Source organism: Chenopodium album, chromosome 10, assembly GCF_948465745.1.
Source record: "Chenopodium album chromosome 10, dcCheAlbu1.1, whole genome shotgun sequence".
Classification (NCBI taxonomy): Eukaryota; Viridiplantae; Streptophyta; class Magnoliopsida; order Caryophyllales; family Amaranthaceae; genus Chenopodium; species Chenopodium album.
In genome coordinates, this window is record NC_137843.1 from 676,409 (window position 1) to 701,713 (window position 25,305).

A 25,305-nucleotide genomic window follows, 5' to 3' on the forward strand; every position below is an offset into this window, starting at 1 on the left:
ATTTTTAATTATTTTGTCTAAAAATTCAATTACAAAGTTAATTTAGATTAGTGAATTACAACAATAGCTTTGCACAACAAATGTTGCGAAATTTGGAGTATTTGATTTTATTATCACTTATTTGTTAGATTTAAAACTTAAACTAAAATGATAAAACTTTTTATTTTGAAAATTATGCGGAGTACTATACTTTTTTAAGGATAAAATGAAGAATTATATTCCCTAATCCAAATGAGTTCCCTACCAACTCTACCAAACATGCTTGATTTAAACGGAGTACTATATATATTGAACAAAAGTTTTGTATGTGTAAATATATCCCATCTAATACAAGTAATTTGGATGTACCATTCTAAAGAATGATCTCTTATTTTTTTTCTTAAACAAATTATTTGTATAAATCGACCATCCAACATCAGATTTGAACCTATAATTTGATAATGCTTGTAAGAACCCAATTAAGCTTTCCCTTCTAGTACCCACCAATTGAAGTAGCAAAACCTTTTGCATGCACCCGGTTTACAATAATTTTATTGTACATCGAACATTTTGCAAAAAGTGACCCTTTTTTTTACAAAAGTGACCCATATTTTTATAAAAGTGACCCTTTTTTTTCACAAAAGTTACCCTTTTTTCACAAAAGTGACCCTTTTTATTTACAAAAGTTACCCTTTTTTTCAAGATAAAAGGCAACGAAGAAACAAGATAAACAACTAATTTTAAAACAGTAGCAAAACAGAATAGTGCTAAAAACCTTGAAGAAAGTGAATGACTCGATTAGAGAGCTAGAGAATGATCATCATCTTCTGTTCTATGGCAGTCACATGCATCTTTTATACAATCATCTTCCTCAGATTCATCATCTTCAATCTCATAATCATCCTCATCATCAATCAACTCACATTCATCTCCACTAAATCAAATTCAAACTTTTCATTCTTCCAAATTTTCAGCAAAAATCAATCAAATTCAATAAATTTCACAAATATCTTCAAATTCAGCAAATAATTTATCATTTAAAAAAAAACAAATGAAAATTGCTATACCTAGAAGATGGAGCAGAATCGGAATCGTCGCCATTATCGTCGTAAGAAGATGAAGAAAGATTAATCAAGACGTTCTTTCCTTTGTTGGTTGACATTGCAAATATTATAGCATTATAGAGAGAGAAAAGGAGGAGAATTGAGCGGCACGCGGAGTCCAAACAAGCCGATTTACAATATCATTATTGTAAACCGGATGTTAATAAATTTTTGTGTTGAAGTAGCTGCTAATTAGCAACCAAGTTACTTCGTATGTTATAAAATTCATAAACTAATCGAATGCATCATGTACATAATAGTTTCTTGGTTCCTTCAAATGAAATCTCATAAATTTACTCATTTGCTATGATGTTAAAGCCATATGCTTAAATTGCAGCAACGACAATATGCGAGCAGTAACTAAATCCTAACATTGTGGAGGACGAAAGCGGATTTCTGTGTACATCCATCCTAATTAATCTGTTCTGTCAAAATCGATTTCAGGCAGGTATATTAGGGCATTGCATGCCTAATTGGCTAGGCCTAATCTTCTTTCTCAAGAGCAATGATTTCTATAAGTAAAGCACACACAAATAGAGGGCGACAGATCAAGATCTGCGTGCCAGATTTTATTTCAAAACCAGCACTAAGATTTCCAGATTGGTTACATGCCTGTCAAATATAACATGAACACAATCTATTTATCATCGTTATCATATCCAGAGACTTGGAGCATTTAACTACGGAGACACAAGCCCCCAGTTAGAATGCAATTCATCAGTGTTCAGCCTCTGCTTATGAAGCATTAATGCCGTTAACAATAACATCATAACCACTTGTCAACTTGTGTGCCTTACTGCCTCAAGCCCTCAACAATGTATGAAGCATAGAGATCCCTGGGACACAACACAGCAAACACAAGTTATTATTGGCATCCAATATGAGAAGAATAAAGTACTAAGGACATTGGAGTAGTGGAGCACTGGAGAATGAAGACATTGCAGAATCATGTATTGTATTATCACAAAGTTAGAATCTCACATTGAATATTTGATGGCAGCAATTGCATCTACAGCTGGCAGAAAATCATTCACTGCAACACTCTTATTCTCATTCTTCTTGTCTATATTTTCTGTGAAGGAAACCTTATATGGAAGTGGAAGAGAAATAAAAGGTCTAAAATGGGACCTATAATGAGTATAATCTCTAGTTAACATAAGATAAAGATGACAAGCAAAGGATACAGTCTTCAAAAAAACGACGGATTTCAGCAAGGCGGTGAGGAGGAAGTTCATTGAGCTCTGTGTAGTGACGGAATTCAGGATCATCAGCACAAACTGCTATAATCTTGTCATCTTTCTCACCCTGAGACATATATATTAAGCAAAAAGTTTAGAAAATTGATTCCTGGCATTTCAGTTTATGGTAGGACCAAATAATTGTATGATGCTGCACATTACTAAAGAAGGTGGGGGAAAGATATTCACCTGATCAATCATAGGCATGAGTCCAATAGCCCGAGCTCGAAGGAAAGAACCTGGAAGTATAGGCTCCTGAAAATTGCAGAAACATGAAAAGGTATCCATGAGTTACCTTATGAAGGCTATCTTACACACGTAACATAAAATAACAATTCACATAGCTTATTTGCTACCTGCATCAGTACAAGCACGTCCATAGGATCACTGTCCTCACAAAGGGTACGCGGGATGAAACCATAATTATGTGGGTAAACAACTGATGAGTAAAGAACCCGATCAACCTACAAGTAAAGATCAGCATCAGTTACACAGCTGGAACTTATACAATGCGTAATAGATACAAGCATGCAGCCATACAAAGAAGCATCCATTTTAAGTTCTTGCCAATATCCCCCAGGGGAGGGGGAGTAGATTGGCTTTAATGCCTCTACGAGCAAGTAAATACATGATTCATCACAGAATTTGCCTTCAAGAAGGAAAAAAAGAAATGAAAATGCTGTTACTCACATTCCCCAAACCAACCAATGATCACCAAAAAAAAAAAAAAAAAAAAAAAAAAAAAAAAAAAAAAAAAAAACTGATCCATTTACTCCTAAACACAACCATTCCAAGATGTCCTCAAATTAGACTCCAAGAAGTAAAACAGGAACAGATATACAGCAGAGGTGGAGGAGGGGTGTTATCACATTGAAGCCTTGAAGGTAGATATTTAGGCAAATCAATCACAAATATTATCCCCAAGAAAAAAATGTTCCAACAACAGCAGAAAAAATTATGATTAAAAATGAGAAAGCAAATTATAAAGCACCTAACATTATCTAAGGAAAAAATAAATCAAAAGATTTAAAACTAGCATTACTTTGATCAACCCAGTTGTCTTGTCCAATTCATACTTGACTTTGCTCCCTTTGCTTATCTCCACAACCTGTAGTGCAAATAAATTGTAGAGTGTGAGCAAGACACCACACATTTTCCCAAAAAAAAAAAAAAAAGAGGCAAATTCCAATGTAAAATCTACTTGAAGAAGAAAGGAAACTACGTTGCCAATGCTCAGACATAGCAAAAGCCCTTGAGGAAAGATGATTTGACTACCATACTTCATACCATTACATACTTAACCTTTTTTTTCTAGTTTCTTTTTTGACTATCATTAAAAATCTAAGATCTGAATATCACAATTGATGTCATAGGATAGAGTACTATCATATATTCACCAAATAACTAAGTGCTATAAGTAAAATGTTACTTTCTGTCAGCCACACAATACACTGCAAATCAAGTCCAGTCTAGAAAATCACTATCATATAACAAGATGAATTGGTTGTTAGCATAGTACTTACACAATTGAAAATTGTAGGAGCTCCAGGTCCTACAAAACCACACACATGTGAGAAACACAGATTACACTGATAAACTTGTCATATAACTACTCCGTATGTTCCATAAAACAGAGATGTAAATTAGCCAACACCACCAATAATGAAGACAGATACAACATACAGCTTATAGCAGTACTCAACCACTCAATTAGGGTAAATATATATTTCATTGCAAAACAGGTAATACCTTATACATGGTAAACCTTATAAATTATACGATAGCAGTCCCAAGTCCCAACCGATTTCAATCTGACAGATGCCTAATTATTCTGAGCAAATGATGATAAAATATTTCCCTAATTTTCGTAAACCAGATATAATTGATGAACAATATGCATCAGAGAAAGATTTGTACATGAACCTTAACTATAACATAATGAGTAGTGCAGAAAATAAGTGAAATTTAAGATTATCAAAGGTTAAGAACAATGAGCAAATGGCAAAATATCTGTATCATGGCTGAAAGAACAGCAAAAATTCATCTACACTTTACCAATCTCCAGATCATGCCAGGGATGAGCAGCCACAGATCGTCGGGTCATGGAGGAAAGGATTCTCTCATTCAGAGCGACACGAGGAAACCCTGAATAACCTTCCTGAGTACTACCTTCTCCTTCATTGCTCGTCATTGTTTCCTTCTACAGGACCAAAACAGAAACCAATAAATCAACTGAATACATACACATGATGAAAACCATAGATCAAATACAATGTCAAAACTCCAATAAAATTTCAGGGGATAGGGAAAAAGATATTTGACAAATGACAATCATCTGACAATCAATCTAGATTTGTTAGGCCCTGTAATCTTCTACTTCTAATCAATCGGATCAGTAAACAATCATTTTTAATCCACATATACTACTTAGAGCAACTCCAATGGTTGTAGCTAGGGACTTGCTTGCAATTTCAATAATTCCCTAGCTATTAGCTTGACCATTGGAGCTAGAAAACTCAATTAGCTTGGCTAAGCAAATTAGCTTTGCCAAGTTAATTTGCTTGGGAATTAAACTTGCAAAAATAAAATGCTCATTGCACCAATTAAACTCTTTCCATGTATTTTCTATCCAACAACTACAACTAAGCTAATAGCTAGCCATAGGAGCAAAAATTAACTAAAATGATAATTAGCTTAAAAGCTTATGTGGCATGGCAAGTTAATTGTCAAATTAGTTTGCCATTGAAGTAGCTCTTACAAGTAACACCGGTAAGTCGGCCAAGTCCCTACTCGAAATGTAATATTCACCTAATCGGTAAGCATCACACACCATTCCAATACAAATCAAATGATGATAATGTGGCCTGCTATTTAAAGACGTCGTATCTAGTCATCTAGACCACCCGGGATTTCAACTAAAACAGGAATTGCACCAGCTTCTAGTTCTTATGCATCAAAGAAGTTACACTAGATAAAACCCTTCATTCTTTGATAATCAAATAACCTACTCCCAAGTTCCCAATCACACTATCACCTTCAAAAACACACATAACTTATTCTGGAAAAAAATAAATAAATAAAAATAAAAAAAATTAAACATGAAATTTGGCATTTAAGCATTATGCAGCAACCACAACAATTACAAATTTACAACTATCGTTAAACATAAATCACCAAACAAAGATTATGAACTCCAAAAAAATAATACAGTAATTAAAATCATTCAACAACTGAATGAATTGATTATCTGGAGTACCATTAAAAATTATACTATATTTAAAAAATAAAAACAATAAACAAAGGTGCCAATTAATCCAATAAAAACCCACATGAATTCATCCATAAATATGAGACTAAGATTTAAAATACAGCAACAAAAAGAAGCTTTTCATCAAAAATTAGCACTAAAAAATTGAACAGGAGTCCAAATATATGAGAGAGGCGATGAAAAGAACTTACTGAGAATCACTGAAAGCAAAGTATGATCATGAGATTTTTTTCTCTCTCTTTCTATCACTTATTGGAAATTTGAAATGCTTTCGACCTTTGTAGACGTAATAAGATGACTTTAACACCCAATTTTTAAAACAATATTTCACACTTTTGCTTGAACACTCCACCACCCCTTATGAATGAGTGTGGGATAGGGGTTAGAATAAGGAAAATTGTTGTACGAGTAGTTTGTCGATTTCCTTTCAACAAAAAATGTTTGTCGATTTTTGGGCTAAGATTCCATTTTCAACCTTCTGTCTAAATTGGTCAGATATCTATTGGATTACGAATTTACGAGTATTATTTAATATGATCTCAGGGTTCGAATATTCTTTGTTTAAAATATGTGTACATATAAGTATAACCATTTTTGAATAATCATAACACTTGTATTAATGTGTAATTTTAAGAAGGTTCATGAGTAACAGGTGAAAGTGGATAATATAAAGGATGTGTGAATTTAGTGAAAATAATTTTAATTGTTTGTGATATGGAAACAATAAGTGAAAAAAAATGTATGTGAGTCAATATGAAAGAAAAATGAAAAAGGAAAAAAAGACAGCACATGCATCTAAATTGGTAGTAGCCCATGACACCGAAAATATTGACAAAGCCATTCTTGTCTAGTATATGATATGTGGCAATATGAGAGTCATGTCGAAAAACTAATTCAAGAAGAAGAGAGCCTATTGTCTCATATAAACCCTACATTAGACTCATTTGGGACTTAAGTCTCATGCCTTGGGATGGCTACCCCTTTTTGCAAGCCACATGTCCTTCATGCAGGCCCGTAGAAGAGCAAGTGCAAGGTGCCCCCTTGCACAGGGCCTCCAAATTTAAAGGGGCCCATTTTTTATTTTTATTTTTATCTATTCTATTTTTTAAAAAAATAAAAAATAAAAAAATATGTTAGGTATCCTTGTTGATCACGTTCATTATTTTCATTTTTTTATTCAAACTTCCATATTAATTTATACAATTTTCCAAATTCCTCCATCAATTTAATTTAGTATTATCATAATTACACCACTTAATTCCATGGAATATTGTATTTCCTATTTCTCCATTCAAGGATTTTTCTTCAAACGATTTTTCTTCAAACGATTTTTCTTCCATAGCAATAAGCAATTAATTTTGATTTTTCCATAACTAGTCTTATCAAACGGTGGGTTATCTTCCATCATTCTTCAATCATCTATTCATCTAACAATCAAACAAAAACGAATGGAAGCAATTAATTTCACTGCTTTGCACATCGATTAAAGGTAAAATTTTGATTTTTTTTAAATTTTTTTTTTTTTCCTAATTTTGATAATGTCAATGGAAGCAATATTTTGTTTTTATAAGGGTATGCTGGTTATTAATTCTTCTAAGGGCATGTTTATATTGATGGTTGCTATTTTTTGCTTTGGCCTTTGGGTTAGAATGTTAGATTGTACGTCGTATATTTGTTAAAATCTTGATTGTTGTATAGGCCTAGTATAATTGTAATTATTGTATATGTGACACTATTATTACTATTATGATAGTATTATACCATATTGTTACATCATTGTTATGTAAAAGCATTCACAATTTGTAATTTATATGTAGGAAAATTGCGTATTGCCTAAATTACACATGAAAATAATTGTATAATTTTCACATTATTAAGGGCCTCTTTTTCGATTTGAAACAGGGCCCCCAAAATCATTGCTACGGGCTTGCCTTCATGTGGCAAGCTTTGCACTGGGAAGAAGGAGAGAGAAGGTTCTTAACCCCCGGACTAGTGATGGCGTCACCTCCATCAATCACATGTGGACACAATGAGTAGTTGCTTTGATATTATTGATACAAGACAATAAGGCCCTGTTCTTTTGAGCTTCTGGGCAGAGCAGAGCAGAGCAGAGCAGAGCAGATTTCAGCAGAGCAAAGCAAAGCAGAGCAGAGCAGATTTCAGCAGAGCAGAGCAGATTGAAGCAGAGCAGAGCTGAGCAAAGCAGAGCCGAGCAGAGCAGAGCAGATTTCATTAATATTAATATTATTATTATTACTAATATTAATATAATTACTAATATTATTATTACTATTATTATTATTATTACTATTATTATTATTATTATTACTATTATTATTATTATTATTACTATTACTATTATTATTATTATTATTATTATTACTACAATTATTATTATTACTACTGCTACTACTACTACTACTACTACTATTATAATCATTAAATTTTATTATTAAATATTAATTATAATTAATAATATTTATATTATTAAATATTAATTATATTATTATTATTAATATTATTATTATCAAATATTAATTATGTTATTATTAATATTATTATTATTAAATATTAATTATATTATTATTAATATTATTATTATTAAATATTAATTATTATTATTATTATTATTAAATATTAATATTTAATAATATTATTATTATTAAATATTATATATTATTATTATTAAATATTAATTATATATTATTATTATTAAATATTAATTATATATTATTATTATTATTAAATATTAATATTTAATAATATTATTATTAAATATTATATATTATTATTATTAAATATTAATTATATATTATTATTATTAAATATTAATTATATATTATTATTATTAAATATTAATTATATATTATTATTATTAAATATTAATTATATATTATTATTATTAAATATTAATTATATATTATTATTATTAAATATTTATTATTATTATTAAATATTAATTATATATTATTATTATTAAATATTTATTATTATTATTAAATATTATTTATATATTATTGTTATTAAATATTAATTATATATTATTATTATTAAATATTTATTATTATTATTAAATATTATTTATTTATTATTATTATTAAATATTAATTATTATTATCATTAAGTATTAATTATTTATTATTATTATTATTAAATATACATTATTATTATAATAATTCAATATTAAGTATTAATTTTAAGCAGAGCATATTGAAGCAGAGCAGAGCAGAGCAGATTTCAGCAGAGCAGAGCAAAGCAGAGCAGATTTCAGCAGAGCAAAGCAGAGCAGAGCAGCTCTAAAGAACGGGGCCTAAGAGAGCTATCCCAAAAGCTAACTTAAGAGGATGGGAGCCCATTGTCCTATATAGAACCCCACAATAGTCTCCCCCTAAGGCTCAAGTCCCATACCTTGCAATGGGTCGTAATATTCTAATTTGACTTTTCTTTTTTTTGGTATGATATAATGTATTAATTTGATTGAATTCTGACAACATTTTCATACGAAGTTATAATTTATAAGCAAAAACATTATCAAATTGGATCTTCTTAGATTTGTTTCATCATGTACCTCTCAAGTATAGTATGAAATTTTGATCTAATATTATAGTGTAGCTTTATGCAAGATAAAGAAGCGTAACACTTATTAAAACATGACCACATTTAAAGTATAAAACTTATTAAAACATAGAGGGAAAATGATATGAGGTTGGTTTACATAATCTGCATAGCATAACCCCTAAAAAATTCATATGTAGCACCTTTTTTATTTTTTATTTTAAGGTAAGAAGAAGAATTTTGATCAGAACTCAATTCTCACGATTTATTAGAGCTAGTATTTGCGGGTCAATCACTTTAAAAATTAGGGAGTAGGTTAGAAGGATAAGGGATCATCATTTAGAATGAGCACTAATCGTCGAAATGAGCAAACAATATTACCGTACACTCGGGTGTACTCCTCCATTTTTTTTAAATGCATTACTTTGATTTTTGCACTATTCACATACCATGGTTTATAAATGTTATTATATAATATATATTTAGATTTGTGATAATCTCTAGTTTTATAATATAATTTTGTTATAATTTTTACTAATTAATAGTTAAAAATATTAATGGTCAAAGTTGGAGTTAAGCTAAAATACAGTCCCTCAACTTTGCCATTAGTAGCATATTTGGTCCCTCATCTTTGAAATGAGGTAAAAAGGTCCCTCAACCACCCTTGCCTTACCATTTCTGGTGGAGGAACTTCCTAGTCAGTAAAGTTTAGGGATATCAATGCTAACTAAGCCAAAGTTCAAGGACTTTCAGTGATGAGTCAGCAAAATTTAGGGACTAATTTTTTTTTCAAGCAAAAGTTTAGGGACTTGTTAGATCATAATCAATTAATTAAATTAAATACAAACAAAAGTTTTTACTTTTTTTTTGTTTTTTGAAACAATATAAACAAAAGCTTAGGAATTCATAAAGTGAGTTTTTTTAACCAAATATTTATAAATTGTGTTGGCAAGAATAAAAATGCTAATAAAATTTGATAATCATGATATATTTTATATATTTTTTTAATCATTCCTTTACTTCCTACCATTTTGTAGAAATCAAATTTTATACAATATATCCCACCTAAACTCATTAACCACACATCCTCAAATCCTAACTCCTAACCCCTTATATATTTCATACACCAAAATAAATTTAAATAAAAATAAATAAAACCAAAAAAATATAATGTGTTTTCGAAGTGAGTGAGTAAGACAAACCTAAACTTTGTAATATAAAACTGAATAAATTTATGAAACTAGAATAAAAATAATACCACCCCACTTTTCTCATTAATTGATAATTTATTTTTTCATGAGTTTATGTTTTAAAAGGTTTTCAATTTTTTGGGTTTTTGTGTGTCAATTTCAAGGTTTTTTTTCTATTTGTTTTATGTTCTAAATGATTTTCAATTTTTTTGGGTTTTATGAGAGACAATTTTAAGGGTTTTCCTTTTTTTCTTCTTTTTTCTTGTGTTAATTTCTAGGAGAAAATAATAATTTCCTTAGATCATTAACTAAATGTGTTTAACTGAAGTAAATGGCGACGACCATACATTCACACGCTTAAATTATCTCACTTATATATTTTTAAAAAGTAAATAATTTTTACTAAAATTAAATTGTTTTAGTTGAAATGAAATTAGTTTAATTGAAATAAATTACACTCAGGGGTTTGTCTCAAAAAAAAAAAAAAAATTACACTTAGGGGTTAAAACTTATAATCACTCTTGTATGGGAGCATCATGTGTCCCTTTAAGGTCTCTAAACTTTGGCTTATAATAATTACATTAGCCACCTCACCCTATAATTGTCCCTAAACTTTCATTTCTAATTTAATTAATGCCAACTCATCAGATAAAGGTCCCTAAACTTTGCATTTAAAATCATTAAATTTATTGCCACATGTGCACCAAGGTCCCTAAATTATGCTTAGTCAGATAATTTGTACCTGAAAAGTTAGTCATTGGTGGTTAAGGGACCATTTTGCCTCATTTGAAAGTTGAGGGACTAAAATGCTACAAATACCAAAGTTCAAGGACCGTATTTTAGCTTATTAAGGTAAAATACAGTCCCTGAACTTTGGTATTTGTAGTATTTTAGTCCCTCAACTTTTAAGTGAGATAAAATGGTCCATCAACCACCAATGACTCACTTTTCAGGTACAAATTAGCTGACTAAACATAGTTTAGGGACCTTAGTGCACATGTGACAATAAATTTAATGATTTTAAAAGCAAAGTTTGGGGACCTTCAGATGATGAGTTGGCTTTAATTAAATTAGAAATGAAAGTTTTAGGGACCTATAAGGTGAGGTAGCTAATGCAATTATTATTGGCCAAAGTTTAGGGACCTATAGGGACACATGGCGCTCCCATATAAAAGTGATTATAAGTTTTAACCTATAAGTGTCATTTAGTTCAATTAATCTAATTTGATTTCAACAAAATAATCAAATTAATTTTAGTAAAAATTATTAACTTTATAAAAATATATAAGTGAGAGATATTTTAAGTGTGAAATTCATGGTCACAATCCACTTTCTCTCACTAAAATGTATTATGAAATCTGGCTAAAATCTTGCTATAATACGAAATTTGTTTGTGAAAGAAAAATTCTTTCTTAGTTCTACTTATTCAGTTAAATATATTTAGTTAATAATCTAGGGTGGGCAATTATTATTTTCTCTTAGAAATTAACACAAGAAAAAACAAAAAAAAAGAAACCCTAAAAAATGTCACACAAAATAACCAAAAATATTGAAAATCATTTAGAAAATAAACACATAGAATTAAAAATTAAAAAAAAAATAAATAAAAAAAAACCTTGAAAGTTGACACACAAACCCAAAAAAATTGAAACCCTTTAAGAAAGTAAACGCATGAAAATAAATTGTTAGTTGTAAAAAAAAGTGGGATGGTATTATTTTTTATTCTAGTTTTAAATCTTTTCATATTTCTATTTAGTTTTATATTACAGAGTTTGGATTTTGTCTTACTCACTCACTTTGAAAACACATTACATTTTTTTGATTTAATTATTATTATTATTATTATTATTATTTTTTTTTTTTTTTTGGTGTGTCAAATATATAAGGGGTAAGGACTTAGGATTTGAGGATGTGTGGTTAATGAGTTTAGTTGATTGATATATATTATAAAAAGTTTGATTACGAAGGGCTTGTTCACATTTACTGAACTGAACTGAACTGATAGGAGTTGAACTGAATATTTTATGAGAGAAGGAAATTAGGAGCTGAACTGAAATTAAGTTGAAGTGAACTGATTGGAGCTGAACTGGAATTAAGCTATAATGAACATGCCTGGAAAAAGGGTAAGAAGAAAATTTATTATAAAAAATATAAAATATATCATAATTATCAAATTTTATTAGCAATTTTTAATTCTTGTCAACTCACTTTATAAATATTTAATTGGTAAAAAAAAAAAAACCACTTTATAAATCCCTAAGTTTTAGTTTATAGTCACTAAACTTTTGTTTGAAAAAAAAATAGAAATAATTGACACATCATATTAAATGGTCCCTAAACTTTGCTTAGTTGGCTTGAAAGTCCCTAAACTTTGCTGACTAAGCTTTTCCTACAGGAAGGGTGAGGCTTGGGTGGTTGAGGGACCATTTTGCCTCATTTAAAAGTTAAGGGACTAAAATATTACAAATACCAAAGTTCAGGAATTGTATTTTACCTTAAATCGTTAAAGTTGCATATAGGCAAATGTAGCGATCAAATTGATGCAAATAAAAGAAAACAAAGGAGTATAAAACAATTTCTAAAGGGTAAAGTATTCCGTATACATTATACAAGATGCCAACAACGGAAACATTGGCCGTGCAAGAAATCCAGAAAAAATTGACAAAGTATCAACGAAATTAACCATCTTAATTAAGTTTGCTGGGAAGAATAGTACTCGTACGTAATTTAAGCATTACCCCCAATATCTTCACCTCTGTCTTCCCTCTTTATTCTCTATTTTGAACTTCGAGGTTTGATCGTACGATTCTCTTCAACAACTCAAAATTAAAGGTTTGAAATGTCTAATCTGTTCAAATTCAATGTTCTGATGTGCTTAATTTAGCTGCAAATCATTGACATTCTTCAATTACAAGCTTTCTATCATGTTTCATTTCATTATAATTTAGGGTTTATGCTATGATTCTACATAATTAGTTCATTATTTTGGTATGTAATTAGTTACTTTGTTTGCTTATTTTATACGGAGTATAGTACTAATTATGATTCTATGTTTGCTTAAAGCGTAATTTACTCATATACGCACATGTAATTTTGTTGTTTGAGCATCATTTGGAGTGATTTGAAAGAAAAGCTAGCTTATTTTTCACTAATTAGGGTTGCAGGAAAACTCATTTATATGTGACTACTTAAAATATCAATTTCATGTATATGTACACCTTTTTTGTGGATTACCAGATTGAATTGATAGATCCTTAGAAAAGAGAAATGATAATATATTAATGTCTTCATGATCCTGAAGGTGCTGCTTGATCAGTTGTCCTTGTTGTTTTCCTTTATTTTGCTTGTTTGTCGTGGGCAGTACTGGAGTGGCCGCAGTCGTTGCACTTGTAGCCTTGTAGGGGTTAAATGGATGCTAAATTTGAATGGATGTTGGGAAAGAACATTGCAGGGAGGATGTGATGTAATATTATTAAAGGAGGAATATTAATTTGACCACAAAGCTGTTACAGAGGATTAACTAAGAATATTTATTGTGATTACCGTTTATACAAGTATCTGATTACATAAGTTGCGAGTCAAATTCTGGTTATTACTCTATTACCTTGTTATTATTTCATAACATGTAGGCAGGATCGACATTCGGACTTTTGTTTCACTAATCTACAATTTATTGTGTGTGCTACAGCGAGGCTTTTGTTTTTGTATTTTGCCTAAATGAACTCTGAGAATGAAGAGATTGGTGATAGTGAAGAGCCTATGCCTCTTCCAAATTGGAGAAGCAACCTACATAAGAAATTTCAGCACTACTTGGATAGATCGGTGCCTCATCTGTTGCGGAGATGGCTTGTAACAATTGGGGTGGCAATGATCTATATTTTGAGGGTTTATTGGTTCAGGGGATTCCATGTTATATCCTATGGTTTGGCCACTTATGTGCTGAATTTGTTGATTGGTTTTTTTTCTCCAAATGTTGATCCCGGGCTTGAAGGACTAGATGGAGCTCCTCCCTCTCCGGCCTCTCCGGGAAGAGATAGTGATGAATATAAGCCATTTGAGAGACGAGTGCCTGAGTTTCGGTTTTGGTAATGGATTTCTCTTATTTCATAAGGTCATGATTAACTTATTAAGGACTGTCTTTGATATGCTAGCTTAAACACTGATCTTCCTGAAGGTACCATCTAGATTATATACATTGCCACTTTGATGTTTGTCTTGTCCTCGGTCATGAATATTTTGTTATCCCCACACCAGACACCACTTCCATACTCAAAGCTTCATATGTAAATTTTAACGAGTACATTAGTTTTATGAAATCCATATGATTCTCTTTTCATTATACTCATCTGTGAGTACGTGTATCAACCCCCCCCCCCCCCCCCCCCCAAAAAAAAAAAAGCACCAGCACATTATGTTTCTATTACGAGTCGTGTGGTGTTTGTTCATCCTTTTGGTGAGGTTTATTTAGCTTTCGTATTATGCTTTCTTGCTGATGACAGACTTTGGGTGTAATCTTTTTGTAAGGTTCACAGTGTTCACTAGGACCTACTACTTTTTCCTTTCAAGCCTGCTTGGTATTTTCTGAAATTATGTTAGCGGGAAATATCTTCCTGCTCCTTGTTCAATTGTTCGGGATGAATAAGGGTTGCTAGCCTGCTAGGTTTTTTAATACTCTATATGTCAACCGGCTCAACCCTAACACCTATCGTTAGTTGGAAGTGATGTGTTGCTACCAATACCAAAATTTCTTGCAAGTTTTTATTTATTAATTTATTTATTTTAAAATACGTAGTTAATCTCAAAGCTAGCCATAATTAAGTATTTCTTTTCACAAAATTTTCAAAATTATATTATGACATTACTTTATCATACAAATCATATGGTATAGATTTTGTAATTTTATCAATGGTTTTTAAAAGAAATTAAGGGTGACAATTGAATTAATGAAAGCATGGAGGCTTTAAATTATGAAATGAGGGAGAATTATTTGAGAAGCGGTATGACCTATATGTTACATGGACTTTAGTACCCGACACAAGTTTGTGTCCAAGCGTCTGACTTGGCTATTTTGTGAAAATTTTCCTTGATTTTGAACTAAAAGTGAAGTGTCCAAGTGTCATACCCATATCCAAGTGTCGAGTGTCCGACATGGATATTTGAGGTGAAAAGATGAGTCCATGTAACATAGGACTGTATGACTACTATAGAATGTAAAAATGAACCTGTTACAGAATGTGGAAGTAAATGCCCTCTACAGGTGTTGAATCGTTCACCATAGAAGGTTGATTTTACCTCTACAGGATGCCTAGATGGAATAGTACTTGGCACATTCCATATGAGCCTTACATGCAGGTGCTGCTTATGTTTATGGATAGAAAAATGCTTGATAGGTCCCATGAAACCTGTAATCCCTATAGTCTCTGTCCTCCCTCCGTTCCTAATTTAGTCCAGCTTTTAGGCCTTATTCCCTTTCACCGTAAATATCATGGATCTCGTGATCTGAAGAATCATGTCGCTAACTGCTAATTTAAGATGAATATGTTTATATTACTCAATTCGTGTCTCCTGTGGTCAACCAATTCATATTTTACAGGTTTTTAAGTTTAATCTAAAATTTGGAATTTCTGGTCTACATTGGCATGTCTTTGACTGTTTTACAATTTCAATTTCAGGTATGCCATCACCAAGGCTTTTATTGTTGCATTTATGTTGACCTTCATATCTGTGTTGGATGTACCGGTTTTCTGGCCGATATTGTCAAGTTACTGGGCCTTTCTCTTTGTGCTCACAATGATACGTCAAATTGTACATATGATCAAATACAAGTATAATCCATTCAGCACTGCAAAACCGGTGAGGATGTTCTGCACTTCTGCTACTTGTTATGTGATTGAGTTTTTGAATCCTTCATTGTTTAGTGATATAATAGTTCAGAGCTCCAGTTGTTGCTGTTTAGGTTATATTCTGAACCATTTTGCTGCGTGTACCAATGTTTCTAATCAGGTCTTTTCATTCTCTTGAATTTTCCCACAGGAGCACAAGGTGAAGAAGGAATCAACTAGCAGCAGTAGCATACTTAGAGATGAATGACCAGAAATTGAAGAAAGCATAACACATGTATACTCATGGTGTCTAAAAGAATAAATGTAGTCACAGATTTGCAGTAGAAGTGGTGTTACTAATTGTTAAGACGAGCTTGTACATATTCAGTACATTGCCTTTTATAGTTTATATATGATTCTTTTTTTTTTTTTTTTTTCGTTTTGTATGGTACCCTGTTAGTTGCTTTGTTCCTTTGAGCATTGTCATTAGACATGATATTATTTTGATAATTTTTCCTGGACAATGCGTGTTTACTTGGATGTTAAACAAAAAATGTATAAAACATTTTTTACAGTTATTTTGCTAGTTGAGACATGTCACACACTCACACTGACTCTCCTTTAATTGTGGCTTGAATGCTCTAGTCAATCCAAGATTGGCTTGAATGCTGGAGCTACATGTATATAATTGTACAGTAAGGAGCTGACAAAGTTTCAAAGTAATGCAAAATAGATGGACATTGGAGTACACATTTTCCTTTATCTTTCACCTCCTAGAGAAAAAGGTTTGCTGAAGGACATACTTCTTGTCTTATGCTCAGAATTTCTGTGTGTTTTTTCAGTCAGACTTTCTCATGATGATAGAGGTAGAAATGATTAGTGATTTCCAAATTGCTGCTTATTGCAGGTGTGAACGGAGTAGCCAACACTAAATATTGCTGCTCATGCATGATTTATATACTCATTTTACGGCAACAATCCAACAACAGAGGCTTTTGCATGGTATTTGAGAAAAAGATGGTAAGAATCCCTAATTTGATCTATCTAGTAGGTTTTATTTATGGCTGGAAGCAATTATTTAAAATTATTGTGATGGGTGTTTTTTTTTTTTTTTGGATTTTTTTTTTTGAGGGTGGTGGTTGGGGGGGGGGGGGGGGGTTATTGATTAACTTGCAGATGTGGTGGGAGAATACTGATTAGTCTGCTGCAAGATATGTGAATGTGTGAGCCTGTGAGCAGACTGCAGTGCTTGAAAATTCATTCTGTTAGTGGATTTAGGCTAGGAAGCTTGTAAAGTGAGTTACATTTGCTTTTACGATTCTTAGAAGCTACTACCTACTATCTCTGTTTTTTTTAGTTGACACGTTTTGACTTTATCACTATTCACACACTTCCCTTTGACTGTGTTTTGTGCTTTATGGGTAATGATAAATATAGTCATGTGGGATCTTGTTAGATTCGTGACGATATGTATTTTCAAAATATCAATTTTTTATAATTTTTGTTCCTACGTAATTTAAGATATTAATGATTGAATTAGTGCATTAGTAAACGTGACTAAAAAAACGTGTCAACTAAAAAGAAACGGAAGAAGTATTACCCTTAATTTGAAATTTTCACACTAGGTTGAAAATGCTTTAAATTACTAGTTTTGCTACAATCAAACCTTGCCGCTAAATGGTCATTCACAATGTGGCAAGTGATAGGGTTTTGGTCCGGCTATGATTAGGTCTTGCTAGGAAAGTTTTTTAAACTGATTCCTTTATATGGTTATTACTGCAAAATAGGGTTGACTGTTACTCTATTAGGTTCATATTGTTTTGTTTCTAGAAGTTTACACATTTTCCCCAATGCTAAAGTCCTCCTGACAAAAAAATTCTTGGATGATGCATCTTTCTACTAATTATTTTACAAGGCAATGTAGCATTCAAAGTTATATTTTAATATAGATTTGACCATGACCATCTCATACTTAATAGTAAATATCCTATTATCTTTTTACACGTATCTTTTGAACAATCTGACCAACTATTTACAAGCTTCCGCCAAAATAATTTAGACATGGCTATGATTATGACCTTGATGATATAAAATATTCAAAAACTTTTGAAAAGTAATATTATATCATATTATATTTTCTTGCGCAGTATTCGTAAGACTTAAGATACTGGAACCAGCTAAGGTTTCTACATTATATTCTACCTTTTGATTTTCAGTGTTTGACTCATTCTTTCTCCTTTTACCATTAGTTTATATTACATTTTTCCCTCAAAAAAAAAAAAAGTTTATATTACATTCTAAAATTCAGTTGCAAACCACCTTCCATGAAAAAACTAAATGTTTGGTGTAATGGCTGATGATTTTTCCCCTGCAGCAATGGATAGATTGTTCCATGCCGCTCAGACAGGGGATATTGAGGAATTGCACCAACTACTAGCAAGGAACCCCCTTATCCTTCATCAAGTCTCACTTATATCTGCTCAGAATCCCTTACATTTTGCTTCTGCCGCTGGGCACTTGGATTTTGCAAAGAAAATACTGGAAATGAAGCCTGAATTTGCTAGACAGGTGAATGCAGAAGGTTATAGCCCCATGCACTTAGCATCTGGATGTGGACACATACAGATAGCTAGAGAGATGATCAGAATTGACTCAAATATTTGCCGACTTGAAGGCAAAGAAGGGACGACACCTCTACATCTTGCAGTGCTGGGAGGGAGGGTTGACTTAATTATCGAAATGCTAGCTAATTGTGAAGGGTGCATAGAAGATGTGACAGTTCAGAAAGAGACTGCTTTGCATCTTGCTGTCAAGACCTTTCAGCTTGAGAGCTTGCAGGTTTTGTTGGATTGGACCAGGCAAATGGACAAAGAAGAGATTTTGAATAGAAAGGATGAACATGGGAATACCATCCTGCATCTTGCAATCTGGAAGAAGCAAAGAAAGGCAAGTCTCATCTTTATGAAGTTTTTTGTTAGAATTATTACTATGTTATAATTGCATTCAAAACTAGTAAACAAGGACCTTGGCTACAACCCGTTCCCTTCAACTTATTAAATTAAAATCAGTAAAATCAAGGAAGGTCAGTTTTTAATCCCTAATAAATCAGGAAATGGCTAACTACATTGTCTGAATAAAACACTAGGGAATGAATAAAAATCAGTTATAACTAGTAAAATTCAGTTACAACTAATAACAATCACGTCAATCAGTACATATAAAATCAGTAGAATAATTCTTACACCAAAAGCTATTTCCAAATGTGGTTCAAGGTTATGTTTCAACATCTTTCTTCTGTAATTTATTGTTTTGATAACTCAGGGAATTTACTATTGTTTGCAATCAATGTCGTCATATGTTGTGCATATTTATGATGCCATAGTTGAACAATGATCCCCCCCCCCCCCCCCCCCCCCTCTCTCTCTCTCTCTCTCTTTTTATTTTTTATTTTTTTTTTATTTTATCCTAGTTTAGATTTGGATTTCTGTCAAACAAGATGATATTGTTTCCTTCAAATCTTACAAAACAATTGAATGTAGGTTGTGAATTTGCTTCTGAGGAACAATTCTAGGACTTTGGAAGTGAACGCAATAAACAATAGTGGTTTGACAGCACGGGATTTATTGTTGATTTTCCCAAGTGAAGCTGGTGACAGAGAAATTCAGGAAATTCTTCGGGGTGCTGGGGCATTAAAAGCTCAAGAACTTACCCTCCACCACACAACTTTTACCACCTCAACTAACGACCCTTCAGTTAGCAACCATTCAGAGGATCTTGTTGAGTACTTCAGATTTCATAGTGGGAGAGATTCTCCAAGTGATGTTCGAAGTGCACTTCTAGTTATAACTGTGCTGGTAAGCAACAGCAACATACCAAGTTGGTATCAGCCCTCCTGGTAATGTATGGCAGGATGATAGTCAAGGCCATCTTGCTGGAACTTCCGTCTTGGGCACCCATGACTTAATTTCATATATCATCTTAGTTTCGTGCAATGCTATTGGGTTTAATGTCTCTCTTTACGCGATAGCTACATTAACTGCGAAATTCCCCTTACAGACAGAGCTTCAAATCTGTCTCTTAGCTTTGTACGTCACATTCAATGTTGCTGTTAGTGCTACTTCACCCAATAGCGCCAAAATTTTTACAGCTGTGTTAACTTCAGTGACGTCTACTATAATCCCACTGTGCTTTGGTTTGCTCCGAAAATTTAAAGTTTTTGAACGTATGAGGCGCATAAGTTGCATATTTGGAAGAGAATGTTGAATTGGGGTGCTGAAAATAAGAATAGGGATCATAATCTTTTTCATAATTATTGTAGATATTTTTGGAATCCATTTTATTTGTTGTAATTGGACTACTCTTAAGGAACTCTCAAAAAACTTGTTTTTTACTACTTTTTACAGGAAGTAATTTCTAAATTACATGACCTTATCATAATTCTACTAACCAAATTTATTTGAGATATACCCTTGTGAATTGTGACCACAGGATATCCTAATATCTTGTCATTACCTATATAGTTAGGTATGATCAAATGATCTTAGTTGACGTGAAATTTCGGAGGTCAAAGCAACAATTAATGATCTCTAATGCCTCTCTAAAACAGTATAATTAGAATATACAATATACTTACACTTAGAGAGAGAGAAAAAAAAAAAAGAAAGAGAGAGAGTTGATACAAATGTTCAAACTATATAATTGTATCGAAGTTTCAGGATACATTTATAGGTGTTGACAATGGTGATATTTCGAGGTTTAAACTCGACAACCAGTCCAATAAAGCTGTGTTGACGAGCTCAGGGTTTTCATCATGAGGGCAATGTCCAGCTTGAAGATTTACAATTGTTGTATTAGGATAGAATTCCTTGATTCTTAACCATTTTGATATGTTCAGCTCTCCAGTTGTTGATGTTTAGGTAATATTCTTAACCATTTTGTTGCATGTACCTATGTTTCTATTCGGGTCTTTTACATTCTCTTGCATTTTTTTCTGCAGAAGCACAAGGGGATCGGAAGAACTGAAGAAGTAATCAACTAGCAGCAGTGGCATACTTAGAGAGTGAATGACCTGATATTGAAGTGGTGTCTTATTAAATAAACTGTAGCCACTGATTTGCAGTAGAAATTGGTGTTACTAATTGTAAGATGAGCTTGTACATGATTAGTTCATTGCCTGTTATAGCCTCTCTATCTATTATCCTTTGTTCTTTTGTATGGTACTCTTTTTGTTGGCTTTGGTTTCTTGCAGAACATTGTCATTAGACCTGATTTCATCTGATGAATTTTCCTGGACTGCGTGATTACTTTAATTTTAGACCAAATCATGTAAAAAAAATTTGTACAGTTATTTTGGAAGTTGAGACATGTCAACTCTTCTTCAATTGTGGCATGTTCTTATTGATCCAATACTCTAAATGCTGGAGCTATGTACTTACAGTGAAGGAGCTGGCAGAAATTCCAAAGTAATGCAATATAGATGACATTGGAGTCTGCATTTTCCTAGCTATTCATCAGCTTCTAGAGAAAAGGTTTGTTGAGGGACATTTCTTCTTGTCTTCTGTTAACAATTTTTGTGTGTTTCTTCAAACAAACGTACACATGATGATAGAGGTTGAATTGATTTGTGATTTCCAAATTGTTGCTTATTACAGGTGTGAATGCTGTTGCCAACACTTCAAAATATTGCTCTAGCATGACTCATATACTCATTTTATGGCAACACTCCAACAAATCAACAATAGAGGCTGAGGCTTTTGCATGTTAGATATTTGAGAGAAAGATGGTAAGAATCCCAAGATGTTATCTACATTTTAAATTATGGACCTGCTGCAAGATGTGTGAATGTGTGAGCCTGTGACTCAGTGTCTGCGGTGTCTGAAATATCTCATTCTGTGATTGGTTTTAGGCAATGTACTTGCAAAGTCATTGACTTCTGCTTTCACAACTTTCAGAAGTCACTGCTAATACCTTTTGGTGAACTTAAAATTAGGTTGAAAATGCTTCAAATTACTGGTTTTGCTACATTCTAACCTTGCATGGAATAGTGGTCATTCACAATGTGGCAAGTGATAGGTTACATATTTAATTTAGGCCATGAATAGATTTGTCAGAAAAGTTAAACCGGACCCTTCTTTATGTTTATTACTGTAAAATAGTATTGACTATTACTCTATTAGTATTGACTACTACTCTATTAGGTTTACTTTGTTCTGTTTCAAGAAACTGGTACAATCACGTTTACACATTGTTCCCAACTCTTGCACCAATGACGTTCAGTATTTTATTATTTGTCTGCTGCATCCCCAATTACAAAGTAAATGGAATATTGAAGCCAGATTGAAAAAAAAAAAAAAAAAAAAAAAAAAAAAAAAAAAAAAAAAATTGTACTAGGGCGGATTGACTGCTGCAGACATTTACAAAAACAAACATTGCAACATATTGATGAATTGTGCTCCACCATGTGCTGATGTCTGAAGCTGTTTATGCTCTGATGATCCTTGGACATAGGAGACGGAGTATTACATTGAGTCCTATGTTGTGGCCAGGAGCTCAAGTGTATTCTATAGCTGGCTAGCTTCTATTTGTTTAATAAAGAAAGCACTTGAACATCGTGCCTGGCCCTTGGCACAGTCCAGCTGTCTGAGCAAATGTAAGTGTGTTCTGGCCTAGTGTTTATCTCGCCCTAAGCTTCATTTGTCAGGTGTCACTTTAATAGCTGCTCAGAGTCTCAAACGATTCCTTTCTTTCTCTTGATTCCATCATCGGATCTTCCTTCTGTGAAGAATTAAGAGATGCTGCCACCTTCACTTTAACTAAAAATAATTGGCATTTGCCTGAGTTGCATCATGTGTGCACTCTGTTAGCCTGTTACTGCTCTAAAAATTCTTGCTTGGGTAGGGAAAAGCCTGCCTGACAAAATAATTTTTTCGTGACGTTGCTTCTTTCTTCCAAGTGTATTGCAAGTTATTGTAGCTTTCAAAGCTGTATTTGTTGGAAAGAATGGAAAACATAATTTAGTTAATTAACCTATTTTAATATAGATTATGATCATGCATGCTAAAAACCCCATTAGCTTCTTACACCTATCATCTGAACTCTGACCAAATAATTTTTGACATGGCGATGATTATGACCATAATAATATAAAATATTTAAAGACTTTTGAAGCGAGTAATATTCTACTGTAATATATTTTCTAGTTCAAAGTTTCAATGTATTTGTGAGATGGTTGAATCAGCTTAGATTTTCACATTTATAGATTATATTCTATCTAACATCATTGGTTGACTTTTTCTGTGTTCTTATATGTTATATTTATCATTAGTTTGAATTACATTCTAAGTTTGAGTTGCAAATCACTTTCCATGAAAGAACTAGATGTTTGATGCAATGGTTAATGAGTTTTCCTCTGTAGTGATGGACAGATTGTTCCAGGCCGCGCAGACAGGGGATATTGAGGAATTTCACCATTTACTAGCAAGGAATCCCCTCATCCTTCATCAAGTCCCACTTATATGTGCTCAGAATCCTTTACATTTTGCTTCTGCCGCGGGGCACTTGGATTTTGCAAAGAAACTACATGAACTGAAGCCTGAATTTGCCCGACAGGTGAATGCAGAAGGTTATAGCCCCATGCACTTAGCATCTGGATGTGGACACATAGAGATAGCTAGAGAGATGATCAGAATTGACTCAAGTATATGTCGTCTTGTAGGGAAAGAAGGTGCAACACCTCTACATCTTGCAGTGCTAGGAGGGAGGGTTGACCTAATAAGCGAAATGCTAGCTAGTTGTGAAGGGTGCATAGAGGATGTGACGGTTCAGAAAGAGACTGTTTTTCATCTTGCTGTCAAGAGCTTCCAGCTTGAGAGCTTGCGGGTTTTGTTGGATTGGACCGGGCAAATGGACAGGGAAGAGATTCTGAATAGAAAGGATGAACATGGGAATACCGTCCTGCATCTTGCAGTCTGGAAGAAGCAAAGACAGGCAAGTCTCATCTTTACGAAGTTTTTAGATAACTCAGGGAATTCATATGTTAATGCCATCTTTGAACTATGATCTGTTTTTTTTTTTTTTTTTTTTTTTCCTTTTCTAGTTAAGATATAGATTTCTGCCAAACAAATATTGATTTTTTCCTTGAAAATTTCTAAATTTGATTGTAGGCTGTGGATTTGCTTCTAGAGAACAATTCTAGGACTCTGGAAGTGAATGCAGTAAACAAGAGTGGTTTGACAGCACTAGATTTGTTGTTGATTTTCCCAAGTGAAGCTGGTGACATAGAAATTCAGGAAATACTTCAGGGTGCTGGGGCATTAAAAGCTCAAGATCTGAATCTCCATGACACAAATTTTACCTCATCAACTCACCATCCTTTAGTAAACAACCATTCAAAGGATCTCGTTGATTATTTCAGATTTCACAGTGGAAGAGATTCACCAAGTGATGTTCGAAGTGCACTTCTAGTTATAGCTGTGTTGGTAGCAACAGCAACATACCAAGTTGGTATCAGCCCTCCTGGTAGTGTATGGCAGGATGATAGTCAAGGCCATCTTGCCGGGACTTCTGTCTTGGGCACCCATGACTTAGCTTCATTTATCTTGTTAGTTTCTTGCAATTCTATTGGATTTAATGTCTCTGCTTACATGATAGCTAAATTAACGTCGAAATTCCCCTTACAGACAGAGCTTCAAATATGTCTCTTAGCGCTTTACATAACATTTAATGTTGCTGTAACTGCTACTTCACCCAAGGGTGCCAGAGTTTTCTCAAATGTGTTCACGTCGGTGTTGCCTACTGCGGTCCCTGTATGCTGTGGTTTGCTCCGAAGATATAAAGTTTTCAAACATATCAAGGGCATATTTCGAAAATTTCGACAAGAATGTTGAAGTGGGGTGCTGTAAATGAGACAAGGAATCATAATGTTATTCATAATACATTGTAGATGTTTGGAACCCATCCTGTTTGTTGTATATTGTAGTATTGCACTAAGCAGTTCTCGAAAACTTGTCTTTTGAATACAGGAAGTAATACTTGCAAAGCTTTTCATAATTACATGATCTTTTCATAAAAACAACTCACCAAATTCAATTGAGATATGCCCTTGCGACCTTGTGAGCAGGATATCCTGATATTTCATCATTACCTATTTAA

At 32.7% G+C, this 25,305-nt stretch overlaps 3 protein-coding genes and 1 pseudogene across 4 annotated transcripts; 3 read left to right on the top strand and 1 right to left on the bottom strand.

The window, feature by feature from the left end:
* Positions 1-1,616: 1,616 nt before the first annotated feature.
* Positions 1,617-5,962, bottom strand: LOC145563005 (soluble inorganic pyrophosphatase 1-like). The gene is made up of 9 exons (XM_081623414.1): positions 5,780-5,962; positions 4,376-4,520; positions 3,844-3,872; positions 3,363-3,428; positions 2,677-2,784; positions 2,510-2,575; positions 2,267-2,387; positions 2,064-2,145; positions 1,617-1,918 (listed from the first exon to the last, which is right to left on the bottom strand). The coding sequence occupies exons 2-9, from the start codon at positions 4,509-4,511 to the stop codon at positions 1,876-1,878; spliced, it is 651 nt and encodes a 216-aa protein (XP_081479540.1). The 5' UTR covers positions 4,512-4,520; positions 5,780-5,962; the 3' UTR covers positions 1,617-1,875.
* Positions 5,963-12,991: 7,029 nt separating this feature from the next.
* LOC145561823 (protein RER1D-like) lies at positions 12,992-16,562 on the top strand. Its single transcript, XM_081621942.1, has 4 exons — positions 12,992-13,165; positions 14,022-14,418; positions 16,006-16,186; positions 16,367-16,562. Exons 2-4 carry the CDS (start codon positions 14,051-14,053, stop codon positions 16,421-16,423), a joined length of 606 nt encoding a protein of 201 aa, XP_081478068.1. The 5' UTR covers positions 12,992-13,165; positions 14,022-14,050; the 3' UTR covers positions 16,424-16,562.
* A 128-nt stretch (positions 16,563-16,690) lies between these two features.
* Positions 16,691-20,460, top strand: LOC145561825 (ankyrin repeat-containing protein BDA1-like; annotated as a pseudogene). Its single transcript, XR_014094225.1, has 3 exons — positions 16,691-17,175; positions 18,530-19,101; positions 19,695-20,460. The product of XR_014094225.1 is annotated as an ankyrin repeat-containing protein BDA1-like (transcript).
* Positions 20,461-20,742: 282 nt separating this feature from the next.
* On the top strand, positions 20,743-25,192 carry LOC145561827 (ankyrin repeat-containing protein BDA1-like). Its single transcript, XM_081621945.1, has 5 exons — positions 20,743-21,071; positions 21,152-21,683; positions 21,807-21,937; positions 23,570-24,141; positions 24,318-25,192. The coding sequence occupies exons 4-5, from the start codon at positions 23,572-23,574 to the stop codon at positions 25,038-25,040; spliced, it is 1,293 nt and encodes a 430-aa protein (XP_081478071.1). The 5' UTR covers positions 20,743-21,071; positions 21,152-21,683; positions 21,807-21,937; positions 23,570-23,571; the 3' UTR covers positions 25,041-25,192.
* Positions 25,193-25,305: the final 113 nt, after the last annotated feature.